This window comes from Pseudopodoces humilis, chromosome 2 (genome assembly GCF_049639895.1).
Source record: "Pseudopodoces humilis isolate 2021_Gansu_Grassland_sample_001 chromosome 2, ASM4963989v1, whole genome shotgun sequence".
In the NCBI taxonomy this organism is placed as follows: domain Eukaryota; kingdom Metazoa; phylum Chordata; class Aves; order Passeriformes; family Paridae; genus Pseudopodoces; species Pseudopodoces humilis.
The window spans coordinates 39005441-39031697 of NC_142201.1; the positions used below are offsets into that span (position 1 = coordinate 39005441).

Sequence of the window (26257 nt, forward strand, 5' to 3'; positions counted from 1 at the left end):
TTTTTTTTCTCTGAAATATTTATATAGTAGACTCTGCTAGTTAGTAAAGTTGAGTATCACTAATCAGCACTTTCATGGAGGTAGAGCAAGATAAAGCAAGATTTGAGACCACAAACTGAACAGCCGCTTAGTGCTCCTTTCTGTCTTTGGCTTTTTCAGCCTTTGGGAGTGTCTTGGATAATAACACTGCATAAATATTTTCATAGAAAAGAGACTATGAGCTGCTGGCTTAGGGAAGCTTAAAAAATAGCAAAACCAGAGAAGACAGTGTTTCTGATTGCACAATAAAGAAGAGTATAAAATGCTCCCTGGGAACTAGGAGTTCAGCCAGGAAAGAAGACCTTTATCAGAAGTGTTTCTGGCTCTGTTTTGGTGTGTCAAGCAAAAGATATCTTAGGTGGTGTGGCTGGCTCTTAAGTGAGTTGCAAGAACACTGGTAGAATGTCTGTATAATGGCTGTGCCATCTCAGATACGCTTCTTTCTGACTTAAGTGATTACCTTACTGAGAGAGTTCTTTGGGAAACAAAAGTGCTTTGAGATTAGCATCTGATTTTTAATTACTGTATTGAGCAATGACAGTGAACATGAGAAACTCTTGGACACCTCAGCTGTAAACAGCTGTTCTGATAAATTCAGTTTATTAGAGCCCTTGAAGCTGAAGTTTCTCTTAAGATGTCAAAAATTCAATACAAAAATGTACTGGATTCTTTTATTAGACAAGAAGTACTTTGAAGAGGGAGCAGATTGACTTTGCTGTGTCTGATGTGCTGGGTTTTACTTCAGCCTTAAGTTGATTGATAAATTGATTTTACTTCCAGACCTTCAGCTGGACTATTCATTAACTGATGAATTCTGTAAAAATCACTTTTTGGTTGGACTGCTTCTGAGGGAGGTGGGCAATGCCTTACAAGAGTTCAGAGATGTGCGTCAGATTGCCATTAGTGTGCTCAAGAATTTGATGATAAAGCATTCTTTTGATGATAGATACTCTACCAGGGTAAGTCTATTGCTATGCTATAATACAAAATAATAAAGATTAGGTGTGCACACATACAGAAAGTTTTTTCTTTCATAGAAGAAACCCATGTTAGTTTTCAGCAAAGAAAAATTATTTCTGCTCAGACTGTGGTGAAAATTTTATCAAAATCAGTCTGTAAATTCCATCTTTTTGCCAAATGAAATGACAGACCATCTTTTAATATAATTATATGTGGGGTTTGCATTTTAGCATAGTGTACTCTGACTGCTGTACCGAAGGTAGTCAGATTTTTTACAAATGTGTTTTAAGCTCTTAATTTCATTAAATATTAGCTCTTAATACTTTACAGCTGTCCTTCCATCATCTATTATTTATGAAATGGGTATAACAAAACTAAAAGTCATGGTTGAAAATTTTGAGTGATTTTTAATTTTCTGACTCTTTTTAACATTAGCAGTGCTGTGGAGAAGCCAAAAAATTTGTAATGAAAAGTATCATTGATTCATCAAGCTAACATAGTATTACTTTACTTGGTTAGTCTTAGCTGAAATGTCATTAATTTTGGAGTTTTTCAGCATTTTATTCAGACAGTAAATAAAATTTGCTGATCCTCTGTAAATTAGAATGAAATACAGTGATGATCACTGCTTTCACCACTTATGAATTTATGAATGTGAGCTCTGGAGCTCTGGCTTGGCAAATATTTATTAAGTGATCTTTTTTTTTTGTAATTTAGGAGTGAATAGGTTAAAACTAGTTGGTGATTGAAAATTAAAACTAATTTTTTAATGGACTGTTAAACTCTATTTAGGGCCATCAAGCAAGAATAGCCACTATGTATTTGCCACTCTTTGGTCTGCTCATAGAAAATGTTCAGCGGATCAATGTGAAAGATGTGTCTCCATTTCCTGTTAACCCTTCCAGCAATGTGAGTGACAGTTTCTGTTTGGTGTTCTGAATTGTTCTTATTATAATTTATTGGTAACATGTATAAGAAACACTTCATACTTCTGGCAAGGAAGGAACTTCATAGACTTCAGAATCCTGCAATTTTTCAATGTAGTCCAACACTGAAACAAATGGACCACAAAAGGATTGTTAATTTTTTAGAAATTAGAGAACTTAACCCTAAAGGAGTGTGATTTTGAAAGAGATGTACTGCAAGAGGGCTACAGGAGAATTAATTAAAATGTAATTTGTGAAGGGTATATATGGTTGCACACAGTTATTGAATCTAAAATATAATTATTCATGTAATTTACTTCTGTCCTTATCTCGTTCTGTTCCATTTAGTATTAAGAAAAAAAACTCACAAACTCTTCCAAGGAGATAAATATTTGAAATAAAAGTAATGCGAGTCTTTTTGAAATATCTCTTTTATAGTGTTTAAAATTCAACTTCATACTCATTTCTTCCGTGTTTCCTGAGATGTCTTAAGTTTTGGAGTATCCCAAGCTTGTGCAAATATGTTAACGTCTCCGTTCTTTTGAGCATATTTAACAGAAATTAAAATTTAAGGAAGAAATACTTAAGAAATATTCCTCTAGAAGATGTGTCATAGTCACTAAGTCCATAATGTAGGAAAATAATCGCATTTTGCTCTCTTTTCCAAACAGAGCACAAAGGATGATGCGCAGATTTTGCCCACTGCAAGTCAGTTAGTAACACCACAAAAATCAGGAAACACACTGGATAACAATCTTCCTAAAGATCTGTTTGGTGTTATCTCTGGCATTGGTAAGTACGTAAAAAGAAGTAGAATAAAATAATTAAAAAGGAACTGTTTTATTTTTTTAGTATGTACATGAAATCTATCTTTTGGGATCCTTTGGGGTTTGCTCTTCTTTTTGAAACTAAAGCTATTTTCTGGAGCAGGGCTGCTTTTTTTCCCTGTCAAAGGTGATAGTTAAGATATAAAAAATGGGAAAGATTCTGTTTTTTTTAATTAAATAGACATGCTTCTTCATGGAAGTGTGTATGTATTGCTACATATGTTTTTTTATGCATGTACATAATTGTACAGAAGTCTGCGTGTATTTGCTTACACGTACACTTTGCTGAAATTCTAGAATAAGTTTGTCTTCATTAAAAATAACTAAATGGAATTAATTATTTGCCTTCTTAAAAAAATATGTGGTGATTTAAAAAATCTGACTGAACTATGGAGTGACCTGTGTGTATTGTTTGAGATTTTTATGTTTGGTGTTGTGGTTTTATTTTTTTTTTTTAGCTTCCCCATACACCACATCAACTCCAAATATTAATAGTGTGAGGAATGCTGACTCAAGAGGCTCTCTTATAAGCACAGACTCAGGAAACAGTCTCCCAGAAAGACACAGTGACAAGAGCAATTCCCTTGACAAGGTAAAAAAACAATCCCAAGAAACAAACCAAGATAAACCCTAATGGTGTATTTCTAAAATTTCATCATAAGTCTCATAGAAGTTAACTTCTCTGATCTCCATTGTTAATGAACTTTCTAGAATAACTTCAAAGCAGTATTTTATATAAAACTTTTGCAGAATAATTATCTTGTCAACTCCTTTTGCATTGCCTTTACTGAGCTGTTTCACAAAGAATGCAACAGAATTTCACAAAGAATGCAATCTATTAGCAAGTAGATTTTCAACGTAGAGACAAAAGCAAGCAGTTGTTGTTTCCTTTGCTAGAGAAAGGCACTAGATTAAGTGTATTGAAGTTTGTTTGAGAGGATTGAATTCTGGTTATAACAGCTTCTTTGATTTTGTGGAGACCATCACTCCATCCCTTTCTATGCTCAATATACTTAATGTTGAAAAAAACAGTTGTGCTTTCTCTGGGTGATTTCTTTTACCTTCGTTTGACTTTTCTAAACCATTTCACTTTAAAGCTGTTACGAATTATGAGCTCTGGCTGCAGTAGCTATGAGGTATTCAGTCCTGTCTTTCTAGAGTTTGGTCAATACTGATCATGTTTCATTTTCTTAGCTCTCGTTGTGCAAGTCACAACATGTTAACCTTTTCCCCTTGACTCTGACATGTCTTCGTGTGGCAGAGAGAGAAGCTTCTCAGAAGGCACTCTGCTCATGCTTTGCGCCCAAATGGAGAAGAAGAAGAAAATTCTCACCCTCCAAAGAAAAACCGTGTTACTATGGATTTTTCACTTCTGACAATCCCAGCTTTGCCAGAGAAAATTTTGCATACTACTTTCTCTCTTCAGTTACAAGAAGTATCTGGTTTTTGTGCTTGGTATAGTTAAGCTTCTGAGTGAAGTGTGTGGTCAGTAGTTTTGCCAATTCTTTGCAACAGTTGAATCTCAAACCAAATAAATGCAATTTGACCATGTAAAATATGTTCAAGTGTCCAACCTGGAGTACAGGCACATGATCTAGTTTAAATATTAAAAATCCAGTTGGTTTAAATAACTGCAGAATTTGAGTCTTGGGGTCTTTGATAGAGCTGGAAGTTCCTCTTTGGTATTGACCAAGGTAATAAAGCAGTATCTTGGTATACACTGTTGCTAAATGGCAATGCTGTCATCTATTACTTAGTTGTCATGTTGCTAATTACTAATGTGTAGTGTTTTCACCAAGTAAAGGGGTTTTCAAAGGAGTCAGCATCCTTTGAAAATTCTACTCTGGTCTGCCAATTTAGGTAACACAGGATTTATGTTTTGCATGCTGTTGATATTTTCCCCAAATAATACTTAATCCTGGCTTCTTATTTGTTGCTTTCTGAACTTTCTTTTTAGTAGATTAGTTGTTCAGTGCATGTTATCTCCAAGTTTTTGCTCATTGCTTGATATCATTATAGTCAAGAGCCATGTTTTTGTTCTAATTTTCTTTCGGAATAATCTGTAGCATTATGCTTGTGGAATCAGAATAGACTGGAAGTATATTTAAATATGCATACTTTATAGATTATCAATGTGATTTTAAACTAAGTTTCTGAGTAGCTATTAGTAGTAGTATTCCTATTTTATCTATGTGTATGTTCAACAGTCTTAGTGGGAATATTATCTGGTGCTCTGGGCAGTTTCTAAAAGTATAGGAAACACAAATTCTGTTTCTGCTCTGTCACCCATTGATTGCTCTGTTATAGCACTCAAAAAGTTGTAGAGTAGCACCTCCTTGTTCACCAGAGGTATTTCAAAGATAAACAGTGTTTGAGGGTCTTTAGAATCTGCAATAATCAGGCTTATAGAGATGTCCACCTCCTAAATTACAGTAACTTCTGGCTACTATTCATCATAGTTTCACATTCAGTTTCACTGTGCATCTATTCAATGACTAGTATTGAGTGATTTACACATTTACTGGTATCAGATTTACTCAGATTATTTTAGGAAAGGAATTTAATGCAACAGAATGCATAAAAAGGGCTCAGCAGTCAATGGTTGTGATTGCTGTGAAATGTTCCTTCATGGTTAGCATGTCTCCTGCTTTCAGTTAGAACCATTCCAGGATGGGTTGTTCTAATGTTGCTTCCTGCTTAGTTTGTGAACCCAAGTGCTTTTCTCCCTTGAGTCTACCTTTGAATTTGTAAATTTTTTGTAGCTAGAGTTGTACAGATCAATTGTACCAGACCAATGACTTTAGTAAGAAAACTTACTAAATGTCTGGTTCATTTCCCATTTGCATAAGTGGCATATTGGATGTGAGAATGGGGCACTATAAAGGGCATAATTTGTACTTGAAACTTGAAAAAGTTTATGCAGGATATCTATAAAAGCCTCAGACTGAGTATTTTGTAACACCTGACTGTGTGGAAATTATTCTTTTACACATCTTCACCCAAAGATCAGTTTATATATTTTTAAAAAATTTATTTTTCTGTTTTGTTTGGTGATATACATTTTGAAAGAATAATTGTAGAGTTTTTTTTCTTTTTGCACAGATGATGGTATTGTGGGTTGCTGATAAACTTCCCACAAGTGTAGGATTTACATTAAAAAATTAAACAGGGAGAGGGTTTTGCTTTTATTTGGGTTTGTATGTTGGGGGAGGAGGGGATGGCAAGCACAAGTTTATTGCTCTTCATGTATGTTTTTCTTGAGGTTCTTTAAATTTTGCCTGAGATCTTTAAATGGAACAAATTTTGTAGAGGCAGTTCTGTCTACAGGTTCAGCATAAAGTGTCTTGAAAAGCAAAGGACATATGTTTACCACCTAACAGTAGCATTTGGTTTTCAAGTATTCAATCTAAGCAGAAGGGTCAGGCTTAATTTCTACAATGTGAGTACCTAGGTATAATTAATTTGTTTAATAATCAGTCTTAGGTAACTTTTCTTTTTGTTCCTAGGGGAAAAAAATTGTACCTAGAAGGAATTAAAAACAAGGAAAGCAAAGAGACTTAATTTGGTATACTTTGTGTGTTTTAGTGACCTGTCTCTACATGAAACATTTCTGTCTCCATTCTGAGATTCCTTTTATGGTGCAGGAATTATTAAAGCAGTTGAAAACAATATAGTTTGTATCAGTTTAAGAACTCTTCAGCCACAATACATCTGTTTGCTTTTCAGAACCAACAGAGCAGCACTCTAGGAAGTTCTGTTGTTCGATATGACAAACTTGACCAAGCAGAGATCAAAAGTCTGCTCATGTGTTTCCTTCACATTTTAAGAAGCATGTCAGATGGTAGGTAATTCCTCCTGCTTTTTATAAGTTCAAAGTAATCTGCTGGATTTATGCCTGTTATTTCAATAAGTTTTCAAAATCAGCAGAATATTTTGGGTGTAAGTACCATGATTTACTGCGTTTTTCAAATATGTGTGAGCACTCAAACTCTGATTGAAACCTTGTAAGGATGAAGCACTCATTATTTATTCAAAGTGCGAGGTCAACTAGAGGACATTTTAAGAAAGTGAATATTTGTATGCGATTGTACAGTTTGGTTTGGAAAACAGAGGTGAAGAGTAATTCATTGCTCTGTAGAAGTGCCTTGGGCTAGTTCATTCCTCCATTCTACAGATCTTGCTGTATTACAGGGAGCCAAATTATTTGATTGCTGTATGTATTTCCATTTCTGGAATATGGGGCTGTTAATACTTCTTCATTCTCCTGGGATATCTGTGAGATGATCCATTGAATTTTTGAAAGGGTCATGTTATCCTGGGGAAGATTACAGAGGTACAGAAATACAGCGTGAATGGCACATCTTGTTTGTTAGGATCATACATTTTGGAATCATCCCTGCCTGTAATCAAGGAAAAAAATAATAAATTTGAATTAAAAAAAAAAATGTTGGGACCAATCTGTAAAGAAAGAGGTTATAGGACTAACAGCCTGAAATATTCTAAAGTCTTATTTTGTTACAGAGCTGTAGGTACTACAGGCTACACAATTATTACTATGTAAAATATGAAATTAGATGGGAATATTATGGATAATTAACATCACATTGCAGAAACTCATTTGGAGAATTTATAAGTGCATTTGTATAATGAGCTTTAAGGAAAACTTCAAATAGTAATTGTTATCTTTTAAATTACTATTCATTTTCCTAGATGCGTTGTTTACATATTGGAACAAGGCTACAAAATCTGAACTCATGGATTTTTTCACAATTACAGAGTAAGTTTTTGTTGTGCTTGTCATGCAGCTGTATCTTTGGCTGTTCCATTAACAACATATGAGTGTGGATATAAGCATGTGTAAATGTTTTTTATGGTTGTGGGCTTTTTTTAAAATATTATCTTTTCAGAAGTCCTTAACTCGATGTCCACTATTGTATGTCTGTCCAATTCCATGATAGTTTCTGGAATCAGGCTATACAGAAGGGATCTCAGGGAGTTCTTGAACAACAAGTAGTGCTCAGAGTGTTGCAGTGCTCTTGGAAGAGGAACCAATTGTCTTGATACCGTTCTGCATTAAAGTGCATCTTTTAGCATCAGCTGTTAAATAGGGAATATATGGTTGCATAGCGAAACTGATTGAATTGCATAACTTCAGAACCATGCTCCTAGCATTGCTTATGTGTCCTCTGCTATTGTCTAAGGGAGTAGATACAGGATGAGTCCACTATTTGTTACCATCAGCTTACGCTCCATCTGAAAAACTTAGAATCTAAAAGACAAGAAGATATCACAAAGGGGAATTGAGGTTATTTTGTGCTCATTATGACAAGTTTGGGAAAGGTAAACATCATTCTGACTTTGCAGGTTGGAGACAGCTAAGCTACTCAAGGTCTCAAAAAATGGAGCTGAGTTGAAGAGGCATTAAGGCAGCCTTTTCTCTCGCTCTCAGCTGTCACATGGAAGACAGAGCCTGAAAACTGGCTTTCATTTTGGCTTTACACTTGAAAGAACAACTTTTAGAACATCTTAATGGAGGAACAAGGGCTGTTATGTTGTTTCTGTATTGTTGTAATAAATACGTTGTGAAAAGAGTAAAATTATGAGTATTACAGCCTTCACTCACACCACTTCTCTTGATTTGAAAATATGACTTCTACTTAATTAGTCATTAGTGTTGTGCACTTATCAGTAATATAGATTAATTTTTAAATGAAATTGTTTTGTTGTTTATTTGTCTTTGTCATCATCTTGTTATAAAAGCATATTTCCTTTTGAAAATAGTTCTTTCAGAAACCCTGTTGTTCTCCTAGAATCTGGAGACCTTAAATAAAACCCAGCAAAACAAAAAAAGTCAGTTGGTAACTGAGTTTAGGCTGGGGTGGAGGGAAGGAAATGTTTTACCCTTATTTTGAATGCTTACACATAATTTACAAAAATTGTGTAAATAGGCAATGTCTGGTTATCTCTTTGCTTCCCTCTTCCATGTTAGTTACCCTGGCTTGTTGCCCATTTGTAAATAACTGTGGCTGTGAGACGTTTACCTTCCTTGGCTTGGGGTCTGGAAGGGAATTTTAAGGCTGGGAGAAATAAAGAATTTTTATGATGTAAGAGTTTAATGTTAACAATAACTGTTGAATAACTCCAGTGAACATAAATCTAGAAGAGTTTTTTTTTAAGTGTGGCTTCTTTGACTTTTGTTCTCTGCAGAGTGTGCTTACATCAGTTCCAGTACATGGGAAAACGATACATAGCCAGGTACTGTGTGGAATTTAAATTTTACTGTCTTGTTCGCTAATAATTACACTGTGTAAGACGTGCCTTGAACCTCTATAACGAATAAATTGTACAAATAGAAGAGTTATTGTGAAATGATGCATAAGATTTTGGAGTAAGTAACTGGTTACCATATTAACTATTGTGTATCCTGTCTGGAAGTCTGGTGTTTGTTTACAAATGAACTTTGAGCTGTTTGTCAATGATGACTTTAAAATTCACCCCTTAATTGCTATCTCTTACAGCATTTATTCCTTGAAATAATGTGTTTGGGAAAGAACTTTTATGATGTTTTGCTTATTCAGTTGGCCATAAAACCATGTAAATTGAAGTGTTTTAGAAATTTTGTATGTATAGTGTTTTTACTTGAAGGTGAGTAGTGAACATTCCAATGCTGCTGTTTTTAAATTTTAAGTCTGAAGAAAATATGTGGGAGTCAAAAACTTGTATTAATTTATTTTAATATCATTGCATTAATTTTTTTAATGCAAAGTGGTTTTTAGTGGAGTAAAATATAGCAACTTCTTTAGGCCTTACACTGTGATTGACGTGGTAATACAGTTATAATTAAACTGGTTTGGTTAAAATACTGGCCCTCTTCAACTCAGTGAGAAAGTTGTTGCTGACTTTGAATGGTAATGCATTCTAACTATAATGTTAGGTATTTTCTGTTTTAATTTAGATTATGTGAATCCTCTTCAACAAACTTGACTATCTCCTTTGAGATTTTTCTGGGGGCAGAAAAAAAAAGTTCACATAATCTAAAAAACTCAAAAATAAATCTGGCTTTCTTGAGATTTTGATTGTAATCTTTGTGTCCAAATGTACATCAAACTCTGGATTTACAGGAGTCTATAATTTTCAGACTTTTTGTAAAAATTCTTCCAACTGCTTTGTTTGACTAGCTTATAGAGGACACTACCACACTTCCTTTTCGTTTACTGATCACCTGGTCTGTGTGCTGCATGTTAATGTTTAAAATGTTGAGCTATTGAAAGCATCTGGTGTTGTGAATTTTCCCAGTGAATGTAACTTTCATGTCTTTCACATTGTCACTACACTGAAGTATATCACAATCAATGCACGCACTCTTAAAATACACAAATAGCAGAGAATGAAAGGGAACAGGGAATTCTGCAGTTCGAGCACTGGTTTTCATTTTTCAGCTCTGGTGGTGGTACACAATAGGAAGTTAGCCTGTTCTGATTGCTAACACAGATCACTTCTCTGTTTTCTTCATTTAATTGCTGCAAATTTAACAAAGTCTATGGCTCTTCTCCCTTCCTGCTTGGGTAAGAAGTATATGATACTATCTCAGTAAATTCCTGCTCTCCTGTTGCATGTGTGCTTACTAATTTTACTGCTGTGTGTCCTAACTTTTTTGCTAAAATTTATGCAATCAAAATAGAGTTTTGGGTTCTGAATATTTTCAGAATATTTATGTTTTCAAATTATTTTTTTTCAAAAGCCCTGAAGTAAATTTAGCACTTCAAGAGTGGCTGCTTGTCTGCTTTTTCTTTCATGCTTTGAGGTTTTAAGAAAGAGTTTGCTGTGATGCTTTTTTTTAAGCTACCTATTTTTGTTTTATAAAGAAAACAGTGAATAGGTTGCATTACAATTCTTTCTATAAAACTTCTTGTGCTTAACTAACAGCACTTCCTGTCTTGCTGCAGTTTGACATGTCTAACTTTTGCTTCTATCCCATTTCACCCATCTTGCAGGAACCAGGAGGGGTTAGGATCCATAGTTCATGATCGAAAATCTCAGACATTGCCTGTTTCCCGTAACAGAACAGGAATGATGCATGCCAGATTGCAGCAGCTGAGCAGCCTGGATAACTCTCTCACTTTTAACCACAGTAAGTCTCATGACATGGTAACATCTGTCATCCTCAACCAGTACCACAACACCACAGACAGGTCCCAGAGCCACACCAGTGCATCCTAGTGACTTTTACTGTTCCAGGTCAAACGAATAGCTGGAAGCAGTCGATGGTCTGTTCTCTGCTTTGTGTTAGAACAATCACTGCTGGCTGATGCCACAACATGGAGTATGGTTAACTACAGTGTATCCTAAAACTATATTTTAGGATTTTCTTTTAGCTACATATGCCTCAAACTTGTGCTGCACACAGTTACAAAATGTATTTTTTTTTTCTATTTGCTTTATTAAGCTTCAATTTGTTTCTCCTACATGGTTTTATAAATTACTAGTCTAAAATTAAGTATATGTATTCTGACCATATCTCCATGTTTTGACATCCACTAAGGAGAAATAAATTTCTTAGAATTTCTACAAAGATTGCGAGCCCATTATTTAGTTTGTCTGGAAGTAAAAAAGCGTCCAATAATGAAGTGATTTTTCTGTTTTCAGTGTGAGAAAGATATCAAGTATTCTTGGAATTTCTGTAGACAATGGTAAGATTTAATCAGGTTGAAGTCAGCTTGTATAGACTGCTGTATTGAAAACTAAATCTGCTTGTGGCCTATCTTTTTAAACATTCTGCTTCTAAATTGCAATATACTGTATGTAAAGTATTCTAAAGCACCATTTTTCAATTTTCAGCTTCAAAAAACAATGAAACTGGTTGACTAATTCAGTAAAATACAGCACTGGTACTGAAAAGATTTGTGTGCAGATAAACAATTATTTGAGTTAACTGTATTTTCACTGTGTTCATTCTTTGATTTCTCAAAGCATATCTAACTGTCCCTTAAAATCTTTTAGCTCTTTTTCTGTAATATAAAGCAAAACTTAGCCTAATTGCACAAGACTTATCACAGTCTTGTGTAAAAGTGAAAAAGCACAAAACTTCTCTATTCATAAATGCATTATCACATCTGTTGAAATGTGATTGCTTGCTTTTAAAATACCAGACAAGTATGTCTGTGGAAATTACTTTTTTTTCCTTTGCAATCAGTCTCCTAGCGGTGTATCATCATAATTTCTACATGGTTGTTGATACACAAAAGAAAGCCTTTACATAATGTGGCTACACGTTTGATACAGTTTAATACTTTGAAGATAAAGAGTGGTTTACAAAAAAAACTCTGAGAAACATAACATGTCCCTGTGCAAAGAGATTTCATGCTTTCAGAAATTGGCAATGTTTACTGATATTTTAGGAAACAGTGAGCTGAAAGATTTTAAAAAATGCATGCATATGTTAAAATAAACTTTCTGTTCTTTTCCAACTGAAGGAAATTATGAAGGAAGGTGTTTTATTGAGATAACTTTGTCTAAACTGACAATAGGTGTTTTTTTAATGGACAGTTAATAAATATCAGGATATTACACGTTGTGTTAACCAAGGTTTTACAAATTGAAAACATGTTGTTGTATAAACCACATCAAGTGTGAAATTGATTTTTATATCTTTGATCTTGTTGTTGTTAACTTCCAGTTTTGTTTATGTGTCAGTCTGCCTCTATCATGTATCCAAAGTAGCATTCAGAGCTTGAATAGTTTTGTAAATATTTTGTGTGAGATACATAAAGAAAGGAAGTGTCTGGTGGAAATAGTTGCTTTACTTGTTTCTAAAATCAAGATTCTTTGGGCAGATTGTTGTCTATTAATAAATTATAAACTTATTTTCTCCCTTTCTAACCACCTAAGCTAGAAAGAGGACTGAAATACTGGTATAAGTGTTACCTTTAATCTCTGAGAAATTTCACTATAGTTTTGTGCTTAAAGAAAGAACGTATAAATCTAAAGAAACTTGTAGTTGTGGGTATGCATGCATAGTTCAGCCAGGGAAGCAAGAAAGTGCAGAAAGAAGTGGCCAAGTGTCATTATAGAAGAGTATGGCATTTCTTCTGTTCTTTACTTCATCTCAGCAAGTTGTCATTGATTTAGTGATGCTAAGTTGTCTGTAAAACTAACATATAAACATAACCCAGACCAAATTTTTATAAAGCAATCCAGTCATATTTGTCAATCTGGTGCTTGATGACCAGTGAGGGAACATAAGTGACACATTATTATCAGTGCTGAAGCAGGATATGTTTTTAAAATTATTAAAATACACTATGGAGCTTGAAGTGATAGAATGTTTTATTAAATATGGAGGCATTGCATTGGATTGCTACAAGAGCAGAATTCATTTACTTGGGTGTTAAACTGCAGGATTGTATTCCTTCAACTCTTACTATTTTGTATTTTTATCCTGGTTGACTTGTGATTAGCTTTGAGACCATTGTAACATCACTAAATTGCCACAATTACATATTTTCATCTGTAACTTCATCCTACTGCAGTACTTACCAATATATGTGTGTATACACATATATATATAACTGTGTAGCTTTATATATATATGTATATGCATGTGTGTAAACATGTACATATGTATGAAATACCACAGTTTTTAACTGCTGTTTAATGCTTCTGTTGTTGAAATTCTTACTTAATATATTTTATGATCCTGTGCAAATTGTTATGAATAATTATCTGACCATATTTGAAACTATTTAAATGCATATTTTCCTGTATTGAATACTAACTTCTGTCAGGCTTTTTACTTGTTAATCTTTTCCTAGTTCAGCAAGTCTTTTGGAAATAAGGAACATTTAAATGAGTGTATCCAGCACTTACACTTCATTTGGAATTTCTGTAGGCTATGGCCATTCAGATGCAGATGTCCTTCACCAATCTTTACTTGAAGCAAATGTTGCCACTGAAGTTTGCATTACAATTCTGGACACTCTATCATTATTCACAATGGCTTTTAAGGTTTGTTCATGACTTGGTGTTAACTTTTTCCATAAGTATCTTTGAGAAGAAGTAATTTTTAAAACTGTTTTTTAAATTACATTTTTATAGTCTAGTTAAATAGCATTACTATTTTTAGCTTCTCTAGCACTGTATTTTATTATTTCCATGTAAAACTGATAATATCTCACAGCAAAATGCTTTGGCTTCAGCTGCACATCATACACCAGCAGTAATCTATGGGAAAAGCTCCTTCCTCAGTCTAACTTAAAAATTGTTCTAGAAGCTTTAGTGTCTACCTAATATTAGTGGTGAAAGTGGCTTTTAAAGGCCATGTGAGGTGAAAGATCTATGGCAGAACCATAATTGGACACTCTCAGACTTTCATATTGAGCTTGGCTACTTATTATAGTAATGCACTCCTTAATAGTGCTTTGTGTGTTCCTCTTGTGTAACTTTTTTCCATTTGTCCACTAATAAGACTTCTTTTAGTTGTATCAGTTGCTGTAGCTCTCCTGTGGAATCTTTATATAGCATACTCACTCACTTACCCCTCTTGGCTGTTTTTTTGAGGTTTTCCAGACTTTAAAATTGAAGCCATAAAGAAGAGAGATGACAACTCTAGCTTGTTTTTCATTTTATTAGGGCAGTGTCCTAAACCAGGACAGGCAGCATATCCAGATTCTTGCTTGAAGATTCAAATTTAGTGTATTATCTTTAATCTAGTTAAGAAAATATGACCTTATTTACAATGAAATTCTTTTTCTGGTAATTTAATTAATAGAGTTTAGAGCCAGTTCTGTCCACAGACCTGGTGACAGAACTGAAAATTAAGATACCTAGCTATAAAGATGTAAAGAGGAATTAACACTAATCCTTTAATTATTAACCCATCATCCTTGGAATGACAATCCTTCAAGGTTATCTATGTGTTGTATATTGATAAAGAGTATGCCAGAATAGTCTCAAAGATCCAAACAAAACTGTTAGGAGATTTAGAATCAGGAGCTTCTATTCAATAAACTGCACTAAAATACATAAAATCAGAGTCATGTGATGTTTTGGGTAGTAAGGGACTTCCAGAGATCTTCTAGTTCAACCTTTTCTGCATGGACAGAGACAACTTCCACGAGGCCAGGTTGCTCAAAGCCCCATCCAGCCTGGCCTTGAAAGAACTTTCCAAGAAAGTGAGCATCCTCTCCTTCCCAGGGCAGCCTGTCCCTCAGCACCCTCACTGTAGAAAATGTCCCCCTCATGTCCAGTCTGAAGCCACCCTCTTCCACTGCTTTGGGGGCCTGTGTACTGTAATGAAAAGAGCAGAGTGCACCAAGCTGAGCTTGCAGAAGGGGCAAGACCTTGTAGAATCACTTTGCAGTAGGAGATGCTGCTATGAGAAAATTCCCCTGTCTGAGCTGCTGAAGCCAGTGTAAGCAAAGTCTGTTAATAGTTTGAGTGTGCCCCTCAAAAAGCTATTAATAGTAATGGATTTAATTAACCACTGATAAAAACAGTTGTGTTCTATAAGTCTATTCAGACGCAATGCTTCCTTTATAAGCAAAATTAGTGAAGTGTTAGAATGCAAGTATGTCTGTGTTATTTAACATCTTGTTAGTGCCACAGAGGTTATATTTTTATAAATGTCCTGCTTTTTGATGATCTGTATATATTCTTAGAGTAGTTTACATGTATTGCTGTACAAAACTCCTAAATTCTTGCTATTGTTTTAAAGAATCAGCTACTGACTGATCATGGACATAATCCACTGATGAAGAAAGTATTTGATGTATACCTCTGCTTCCTTCAAAAGAATCAGTCTGAAACAGCATTGAAAAATGTATTCAGTGCTTTAAGGGCGCTTATTTACAAGGTAAGAAGTTTAAAAAAATTCATCTTCAAGTACTTGTCCAGTTCTTTAGTTAACAATATATTTAAGAACTAACATCCCAAAATAAAATTGATGAATAAGGACTGATTGATCTCAGCAGTGTGGAATGCTTGTTCTTTGATTTGCTGTAAAAATAATTTTGTGTCATGAGCTACTCTTAACTCTTTTTTTTCCTACAGTTTGAGCATATGAATATATTTGTGTTTTTCTTGACATGCTTATTTTATCAAGATCTGACTCTAGTTTTAATGACTAAGTTCTTTGTTTTGTTCTTTTTCTTCAGTTTCCTTCCACATTTTATGAAGGTAGAGCTGATATGTGTTCTGCACTGTGCTATGAAATTCTGAAGTACTGTAATTCCAAGCTGAGTTCAATTCGTAATGAAGCTTCACAGTTACTGTACTTTTTGATGAGAAATAATTTTGACTACACGGGGAAGAAGTCATTTGTTCGAACACATCTGCAAGTTAGTACATCTTTTTTTTTTTTTTTTTTTTAATAATGTATGTACACAGTTGCATACAATATACAAAGCCCTGTCAGATAAAGATATTAAAGAATTTATTTGGGGTTCAAGCAAGGCTGGTGCTAAGAGTAAGAAGATGCCCATAAAAATATATTCAGTACGAGGAAATACTTAGAAACAGTTGGATGACCCTGTGTTTTGTAGGAAATTAATTTTATTTGTCAGAGCAAACATTCTGTTTTGTAGACGTTATTTTGTTTGTTAAATGGTGCACCCTGTTGCATCTGAAGAAGGAAAAGAATGCAGCAGCATGCACATAATAGTCTAAAATAAAACAAATAGTTAGAAACTGTGTGTCCTAATGAAGCTGGGAATGGCTAGTTCACCTAGCAGTCAGTCGTGTGTCTTGAATTTACACAAGGCTTTTTTATCTTGTCTATGTTATTGAACAAGTAACTGGGAAAAAAACCCCTAAACATTATTTTATTTAGGATAATAATATTTCAATTAAAAAGAGCAAAACTTCTTTTGTAATTGCTTCATAGGTACATCTCAAGGGTATTTCATGAAATATGCACTAACAGTAGATATTTGTTTCTGTCAAGGTTATTATTTCAGTAAGCCAGTTAATTGCTGATGTGGTTGGAATTGGAGGAACTAGATTTCAGCAGTCTCTTTCCATCATCAACAATTGTGCCAATAACGACAGAATTATTAAGGTCTGTTTTTATTCTTATTTCCATACTGTAGAAGGATGCTTGAAGACTGTTTCATAGCACCTTTTCCAGTTATGTTTTATCATTTTGTTGTGCAGTGACTAGGAAATCATAGTAACTAACCTGACTTTTCCATGTTTTAGCACACTACATTCCCTTCTGACGTTAAGGATTTAACCAAACGGATCCGTACAGTACTGATGGCTACGGCTCAGATGAAGGAACATGAGAATGATCCAGAAATGCTTGTAGACCTCCAGTACAGCTTGGCAAAGTCTTACGCGAGTACACCTGAACTGAGGAAGACGTGGTTAGACAGCATGGCAAGGATCCATGTTAAAAATGGAGATCTTTCAGAGGTAAGAGGAAAAAAAAAAATCAAATTAGTTTTAGCTCTGTCATAAGCATAAGCTTATCTTTATAGAAAGGGAATGTACTAAATGTAGTGTGTTAACATAATAAATATTTTTAATAATCTTCGAATTACCAGATTGGTTTCAATAGCTGATAAGTTTCTAGCCAAGTACATCTGTAAGTAATTTCTGGTTATTAATGTAAGGAACATGTTTAACTGCTATAGCTGACACACTGCTAAGAATGGAATGCACAATGCAAGCCATGGAAGAGAGGCCTTTTTCTTAAAAATATCTTTGTTATTACTTGCTTAAACCCTTAAAGCCACTCCTTGAATTCCTCTCCAGTTGCCTTTACAGAATTAGCTTGATTTTATTCCAAATTACTTAATAAAAACAACTCCTAATGTTTTTAAAACTTACAAATATTTTTTTGTGTTTTTTGAAAAAAAGGAAAGCTTTCTGATTTTACTGTGCTCTTAAAATACTCAGTTCTAGCAAAAAGGAGATTTGGGTGTGGGGATTGTTATATGTCTTAATGAAATATTACCATTTTAGCTGGATACAGATTAATTTTGTCTCTTTCTGGAAGGCTTTTCCATCTGAAAGTAAGTTGCTTTATATGAAATCATTGTATTTCATAAACATCTGTTAAAATGAGCATCATGTAAGCAGGTAAAGATCTCCAAGAAAATAGGAGGTGCTATCTTCCTAACTCAATTCTTAGTACTAGAATTCTCTTCTACATGGTAGCAGCACAGAAGGCTACAATACACATTACTCTCTTATTTGCTTGTCTTTTGAACTGAGCAGCATCAGCTATCTAAGTCCTTTTCAGAACTAAAATATTTTTTTTATTAAAATAGTAGAATCTTTGACTGTGCAACTAGATGGGGAGGTCTGCAAATCATCAAGTTCAAGTCAATGCAAAGTATAAATTAGAATTTTCGGTAGATTCTTACCTTTTTGCTCCTCCTTCATTGTTTAAGGTTGTGCAGTCTCCCTATTTAAGTGTTCAGCTGATAGTTACAGTTGGAGTGATACTTTGCTGAAAGCCTAAACCTTTTTAATAAAACAAGAATATCAAATCTTCTCTTTTTTTGGTTCTTTCTGTGGAGAAAAGTGGTCAGTGTCAAATCCAGTAAAAAACTCAGATATCTAAAAATTATTATCTTCTTTTTTTTTTTAATCTCTTCTCCTTTTTTTCTCTTTTCCAAACTGCACCAACCAAGTTCCTTCAAGTTCCATTCATAGGTCAGATTTCTATTGCTGCTTTCAAATGGCATGTCACCAGTTTCTTCTGCATTTTTCTTGGTCTGGAGCCAGAAACCAGACAAAACAGGTTAGCAGAAGGGCTACCAAATGTTGAGTAGAATCATAAATAGCTTAACACTTAAAATACCTCCCCTCAAAAAAAGAGATTTGCTTGTTTTTATTACAGCATGATGTTCCCTCCATGTGATTTGTGACCCAAATCACTCTTAGATTGTGAATTGCTGTCCATGCCACTCAGTGCTCTGATTAAGGAGGAGTGAGTGCACTTGCAAAATTACTGTTTTACACGAATGAGGTGAAGAATTCTTACAGTAGTCATAGAATATCTCCTGCAAAGCAGAAAAAAAGGAAAACTGAAGAAATTGTCTTGTACTGTTGCTCTCCTTATATACCTTGTTTTTAATGGTCCCATTTTAATTGTTTTTTAAAAGATTGCTACTGTTTCTGTTTTAGGCAGCAATGTGCTATGTCCATGTAGCAGCACTGGTTGCAGAATATCTCACGCGAAAAGGTATGATTTCAAAATCTTATTTTAATATATTCAAATATATATTTTTTTATTAGAGTTTGGGAAAATCAGTCATTTCCTTGAGGAAATTGTAGCTATTTCAGTATTCACCAGGGAAAGAATTCTGACCTAACCAGGTAGTATACTCAAATACTTAAGAGTATACTTGCATATCTAAGGGGCAGCATTTCAGATAAAAGCAAAGTAAAATTTTTGGAAAGTAAAAATTTTTATTTTACACCAGAGCTTCTAATAGCTCAAATCAGATCCTTTCTAAAGCAAAGTTATCTGTGAATATTCTTGTTCTGCAAGTAGTCATTCTCTCACTGCCTCTAGGGAAACCTGGTATTGCCAAAGGAGTCAAAATAAATTTGTACAAATTTTCAGGTGTTTGATCAATGATAATAGTGCTCAGGATGTTTCACCTTGCTGTAGTATATTCTGTGGAATTAGAATTAGAATAGACTGGAAAAAATGGCATGCCAGGTCCTGCCCCTGTATGCAGTTCCAGCATGACTTCATGGCAGCTTAATTAAATACTGCAAAAGTTACCTTGAGTATCTTACATGTAGGGTGGAGTAGATTAGACACAAATTTAAGATAAAGTAGGAAGATTTAGACACTACTTAGTTTGATATGTAAAGGTCCAGATATTAGTATTTTTGAGTCTTTTAAAACCCATTTGTACATTCACAATAATGTCATTGTATTTTAATCATGCAGCTGATCTATTTATTTATTTTGTGGTAGGTATATTTAAACATGGCTTCTACTTTATCCACAATCACAAAATGGCCCAATGTTATCCTGCTGGAGAAAATTAAATTTGCCTATATTTCTTTTTCAATGACAGGGATGTTTAGGCAAGGTTGTACTGCTTTCAGGGTAATCACACCAAACATAGATGAAGAGGCTTCAATGATGGAGGATGTTGGAATGCAAGATGTTCACTTCAATGAAGTAAGTAAATATAAAAAAGTTAAAATGTACATACATGGAAGGGCTGAGGATTTTTTGCAAATTTTATGTTTTAGTCTAGAGAATTACTGACATGAATGATACAATAATTGTTTTCTCATCTGCCATTCATACCCTAAGCTGAAATAAAAAATTCTGTGAGGTGTCCCAGATTTAGAGAATTTACTATATACATGTATTTTAAATATAGTGCTAGCACATCATTTTACTGACACCAGACTCATGTCCATGTGTTTTTTCTGGCTTAAGTTTCCCTCCTTGCATCCTTGCTGATCCACCTGTGCTGGCTTTACAGCAAATTTTACTAGTAAGCAGCCTATATGAAAATATTATGAATAATCTTGCATTATGAAAAGCTGTGTCTGCACTATGTATTTGCTGGTGTAATTGTGGAAGAGAGGGACAGACCACTTCTGGCAGCAGTCATGTTGGAAGACCCCCTGGTTTGTAAGCATAATTGTACAACAAAAATACTTTTCTTCTGTGTTTTAATTAGTGTATGGCAAAGTTGTATGACAATATTATTTGACTGTGCAAATCGTTTTTGCAGTTTTTGTGCTGTCTTTTTAAAGTCATTGATTCTTCTGATCTAGCATGAAATTTAGCATGTTACTCAAAGCAAAATGCAAGCTGCTCTGAGTTATAGGAGATCAGGAATTCTAGTGACTACTGTTGATGGAAAGTTTTGTTGAAAATTTCTGTCACTGTTTTCCTGCCAGACCATGTGTCAGAGTTAAATTATTATGCTTTTTTTTTTTTTTAATTGGAATGTCTTTATTCTTCTTCTCATTAGTCACTCCCTGCGAAAAGAATATACTGCTTTTTCTGGGTCATTGAACCCTACACAAATTTATTTCCATCTCTCAGTATTTCCGTGGAACGGAAATAAGCCAAGAGTGAAATTATAAGCCTGTACAGCTTGCAGAAGGATGAAACCAGGCCAAATTTCATTTTTTCCCCTGCATGAAACCCTTTCTAAGCTTAACCATGTAGCACTCCAACTGATGAAATATTGAAAAAATTTGCTATTTTTCACATAACTTCTGAAAGTTATCTGAAACACAAAAAAAGTAATAACAGGGGAGAATATTAGTAATAATGACAAGATTAGCAACAGGGAAGAGCTGTTTGGCTTTAGCAGACTAAAAATCTTTTCAGAAATGCTTCAGAACAGGTAGTTCAGTTCTTTCAGGAATAGGAATATATTCATAAATGGAGTGTTACCTCAGTGTGTTCATAAGAAAGCAGAACTATTGTCTGAGAAAAAATTAGGTCCATTTGGTACAGAAGTCAAAAACCAGAATGATCTCTCAAGCTGTATTTTACTACTTCTTAGCAAAATAATGCTCTGAAGAGAATTCTTCCTATACATAATAACAAGCCATGTGGAATTTCTTCCTTTAAAACTTGAGATACCCCTTTTTGCTAGTTATTTTAGAATTAAATCTCCAAAGGAGCATTTCAAAGTATTGAAGGATCAGAGAGAATCCCTTCATGTTTCTAAAAGGGACAAAATTTCTTTCATACTCTCCAGTTTATAAAAACTCGTCTTAATTTAAGTGAAATTTTTCTGAAGACTTTATATAGTTTCTCATTAAAAAAAAAAAAAAAGTGAAATTTTGGGATTCTTAGTTTAGTTCTCGTTTTAAAAGAATTCTGTCTAATGCCAGGGTTACCTAAGCTAGCCAGATGAAAAAAACAAAATTTGGTTTGGGATTTTCATTTTTAACAAGGCTACCATGTGCATTTCATCAAAACAGTTGTTTGCCTGTGACATTCCTTGAGAGGCATTATCCTGACTGGCAGATGGGTAAATGAAAGAGCCTTGCAGGAACACATCCTTGCAGAGGATACACTTGTGTCCTCTCAAGGCTGTACAAAGATAAGTGCAAAGCCTTGCACCAGAGGGAAAAAAAAAGAAAAAAAAAAGAAATCTCTGTACAGTCTACCATGTTGAATGGAAATCATCAGAGCCCCATCTCTAACCTTGTGCCCAGCACTGACTCCCAAAAGTCAAGACAGGTATCAACAAACAGGAAAAAGTCCAGCTTCTAAAGTGGTTAGTGGAAAAATCAGACTTTTCCAAAAAGAGCACCATCAAAGAGCAAGAGGCTGTTCTCACAGGTGTCAAGGGAAACTGATTGCATATAAGGAAAATAACTTTTCCCATGAGAACAGAAAAACATTGAGACACGTGGCTCAGAAATGTTGCGCTCTTTTCCTCCTTCCTATCAGCTATCCCACATGAAGCTTGTACTCTTGATGTTATTTTCCTTTTGTAAACAAAATTTTGCTTCTTTGCTACATCTGGATGCCCTCTGGTGTCAGAACTAAGACTTGTGTCATAAACCAGTGTTTGTGGACAGCCCTTGTGCTCCAGCAGCGACACTGGTCTGTCACTTGTCACCACTTGGCTGCTGAGAATGGAGATACTGGGGAGTCTGTACAGCCCCATAATGACTGGGGGAAAGGAGGAGATGTTTTAAGGTCTGTTGCTACATGTGGATAGGGATACCATTTTTAGTCTCTTTGCTCGCTCGCAGTGTTAAAACTTGATTTTCTTCGTGATGTCTTTAAGCTGGTTTAGTCCTCTACCAAAGGGAAGAAGGAGGTGCAATTGAGTGGCTTCTAAGCATGAAAGGAGTTTTTTTCCAGCTTCTGGCTTCACCACTGCAATGCAAGAATGATACAAGAAGGTCCAAAGAAGTTTCAAGAATATCTAAAAGAAACGTGCTGTTTGTAAATACAAGGAGAATGTCTGTACACTCAGACCTTTCTGTCTTGTTTTGTTTCCTTTTAGCAATTTTTAATTGCCACAGTCAAAACTTAAAATACTAAGTGCAGATAATTCTGTTTTGAGGCAAGATTTCCCTTTTCACTGGGAAGAATTTTGGTATAATTATTTGCTGTGCTTTTGATGAATACTGAATTGTTTTACATTTCCAAATCTAGGATGTGCTGATGGAATTGTTGGAGCAGTGTGCTGATGGACTTTGGAAGGCAGAACGCTATGAACTCATTGCTGATATATATAAACTTATAATTCCCATTTATGAAAAACGGAGGGATTTTGAGGTACTTAATTCATCAAAAGTAAATTTGAGCAAGAAAAAAAATCCTGAATTTTCAAGTCTAACTGCATGGCACATTGGACATCACATAATAAGAGTATTAAAATAGTAACTGATTTTTTAAATGCTTGTTTTAATTTTAAATAGTTAAATTTTTCTCTTTAAATATAAATAATTAAAAATTAGTTTTACATGTCATCATCCTGACACAAGTGCTAAACCTAATACTAACATTCAGCAAAAGATTTTCAGTTGTTACTGGCTTTAAGGACATAATCTGTTATTTTAAGATAGGAAAGTTCTGCTTTGTTCTTCTCCCTCATTATTGTTTTCTTTTACTTTCAGAGGCTGGCTCACTTATATGACACCCTCCATCGAGCATACAGTAAAGTTACAGAAGTTATGCATACAGGCAAAAGGCTGCTGGGAACTTATTTCAGGGTAGCCTTCTTTGGACAAGTGAGTGTTACTTTCACTGGTCTGCTCCATGCAGTAAGAAAAACCTGAATTTATTTTACAAGGTTTACTCTTGCATCATCTGTATTGATACCGTGACATAAAAAGCACAGGGAACGTGTTCTGTATGAAATAAAGAAACACCATCAGTAATTTATTTTTAAAACTTTTATCAATTCCAGTAAAATTCTTATAATTTTCCTCAGTAAATTTTTTGCCTTTTTTCCTTTTTTCTTCTTTTGTTTACTACCTTAAGGCAGCGGTAAGTTTTCTGTAACATCAGTTTTTAGCAATGTATTGACTTAATGTCTGTAGTGCTACGGTGTGGTTTGCAAGGCTGCTTCTTAGATTGGTATGCATTAATAGCCATTGCAAGTCCAAAAATAACATCAAGCTCCATTTAGAGAACGGATCACTCTTTTCTATGCATCAGTATTGCATGCTTCCAACCAAAGTTCTGGCTGAGTATTGGGCAGCTTCACATCCTCTGGTACGTGTCTAGAATGCCTCTGTATCCCTATGGCATCATGCAGTATCGAGTAGTACACTCTCTACATGCATATAGCCCAGTTGCTTAATTGTCCAGCTGAGCATGGAGAATTGTAAAATACTCTTATAGCAGTATAATTTTACATGTATTCTGTTGTCTTTTATGACTTTATAGCAATACCAGTTTACAGACAGTGAAACAGATGTTGAGGTAATTACAGTAATCGCTTACAAAGCAAGCAATGCAGTACAAACTACTGCATTTCACCTTAGTTTGGTGTGGGTATTTTTGTCAATCTAGCCTGTGTTTATACATGATATGTTGTGCTTCTCTATTTTGTCTGTTTCGTTTATGACAAAAATATTTATTTTCTGGTTTCAAACATGAACTCAACATGGCTTGTTGTTTTAAACCAATGAACTGTTTCACTTCCCATGTATTGTGCACTTAGTTGTGGTTTTAAAAACAGTGGCATGTGTAATACAATAAAGAAGTATATACCAGTTGTACATCATAAAATTAAGATCTTTGCATAATTAAATTTAATCTTATGGAATTAATATTTTATTACTGCCTAAGGAAAATTTTCAGATTATTTTTATGCAAACCTTTGCCAAAATAGTCACTTGTGAATCAGATAGTCCTATTGGGCAGGACTACCAGTTTTGGCAAGTGAAACAGTGCTGCAAGTTCACTTTTATTTAAAAGTGATGGAAACTTATCTCAAAGGCTTGGCACACCATAGAATTTCTACAAACTTTTAAAATTTAAACTCTGTGTTTCCATTATCTTTCACTCATGTTGTAGTAGAGAATTACATTTTTCTGTTGTTTTTTTAATTCTCTTAGGAGACCTTTCTACTTAGATTTTAATGTCTGTCTATTTATGTTTGCTTGAATACTAATGTTAAATGTTTGTATTTCCTTTGAACCACACACATTATGTCCGTCTTAGTCATTGCCCTATGTTTTATTCCCCAAGATTTTGATTACTTCCTTTTTTACAGGGTTTCTTTGAGGATGAAGATGGAAAGGAATATATCTATAAAGAGCCTAAACTCACACCTCTTTCAGAAATTTCCCAAAGACTCCAAAAACTCTACTCTGACAAATTTGGAGCTGAAAATGTCAAAATGATTCAGGATTCTGGCAAAGTATGATCTTTATACTTTCTAAAACATTCTTATATATTGTTTTCACTAGTTTAGTTGAAATACTGTGGGATCACTGTTACTCATTTGGTGCACAAACATCTGCATCTAAAAACTGCTGTTGGAAAGGCATGAGAGGAATATTATCTCCTACTAAGTATGCCTTTTAGAACAACCAAAAAGCTTAATTTCTGTAGCGTTACCTCTCAAAACAGTAATTGTATCTTAGAACAAATTTGGATTATGATCATATTCTGTGCCAACTTTAGCTATATTTCTCGCAAATTCACGCACAGTCATCCTTTGGAAGCTCTTCCCTTTTCCACACCTCAGCCTTAGACTTTATGGTGATTTTCTCTTAGTGTAATTTCATGGCTCTTTTGGTTCCTTGATAAGGATCCTTTTGAATCCTTTATTCAAAAATTCCTGTGCTTTTTCTGGCCTTTAAGTGCAGCAATGGTGAGCATTTCAATATTGGAACTTTAAAAGTAGAGGAGGACTTGATGAAAGGGCTGGGTTTCATGATCATGAGCAGTTAAAAAAACCCCAAAAACCAACCAAACCAAAACAAACCAAAAAATCCACAATGTGCTGTAATGCATCTGGCTGTCTTTCTTCCTAATAGTTAAAAACTGTGAAAGCATGAACATTTCCCATATTTTCAATAATTTAGAGGTTAAGAGAACGAATTCAGTTTCCTAAAGTTGTGTGACTACTTTTAGATCCACTTTATTCACAATGTAGCTTTTTGATTTTTATTTTTTTTTTTGGTCCTGTTTTGAAGGTAAATCCCAAGGATTTAGATTCAAAATATGCATATATTCAAGTTACACACGTAATTCCATACTTTGAAGAAAAGGAGCTGCAGGAAAGAAAAACAGATTTTGAAAGGACTCATAACATTCGTCGCTTTATGTTTGAGATGCCTTTTACTCAGGGTGGCAAAAGGCAAGGAGGAGTAGAAGAACAGTGTAAGCGACGGACTATTTTGACAGGTACTGATGGAATGGAATGCTTTGACTGGAAGCATTAGTTCAAATGGTCTAATTTTGTCCTATATGGTTTTTTTTCATTTCACCTTACTAAGTTCTTTATAGCTATCAGCTGAAATACTTTTCATATTTTTGGCCACAATTAAGTTTTTCAAATTGATTTCTTCAGTGGGGAATCCTCA

The 26257-nt window shown here is 34.5% G+C and overlaps 1 protein-coding gene across 9 annotated transcripts in view; it reads left to right on the forward strand.

The window, feature by feature from the left end:
* Positions 1–26257, forward strand: part of DOCK9 (dedicator of cytokinesis 9) — a 110382-nt gene that overhangs the window by 78125 nt on the left and 6000 nt on the right. For 3 of the 9 annotated variants that reach the window (XM_088051585.1, XM_005516459.3, XM_014249641.2), the window contains exons 31-49: positions 820–998; positions 1792–1908; positions 2597–2717; positions 3211–3344; positions 6479–6593; positions 7463–7529; positions 8960–9007; positions 10747–10883; positions 13641–13756; positions 15465–15602; positions 15904–16086; positions 16692–16805; positions 16946–17161; positions 18884–18941; positions 19792–19898; positions 22869–22991; positions 23333–23446; positions 24940–25086; positions 25868–26078. In XM_088051585.1, coding sequence (XP_087907711.1) covers positions 820–998; positions 1792–1908; positions 2597–2717; positions 3211–3344; positions 6479–6593; positions 7463–7529; positions 8960–9007; positions 10747–10883; positions 13641–13756; positions 15465–15602; positions 15904–16086; positions 16692–16805; positions 16946–17161; positions 18884–18941; positions 19792–19898; positions 22869–22991; positions 23333–23446; positions 24940–25086; positions 25868–26078 — 2445 coding nt within the window. Of the gene's footprint in view, positions 1–819; positions 999–1791; positions 1909–2596; positions 2718–3210; positions 3345–6478; positions 6594–7462; positions 7530–8959; positions 9008–10746; positions 10884–11398; positions 11443–13640; positions 13757–15464; positions 15603–15903; positions 16087–16691; positions 16806–16945; positions 17162–18883; positions 18942–19791; positions 19899–22868; positions 22992–23332; positions 23447–24939; positions 25087–25867; positions 26079–26257 lie in introns of all 9 variants that reach the window. The other 6 variants (XM_088051588.1, XM_088051586.1, XM_014249648.2 and 3 more) reach the window with 2 other exon arrangements.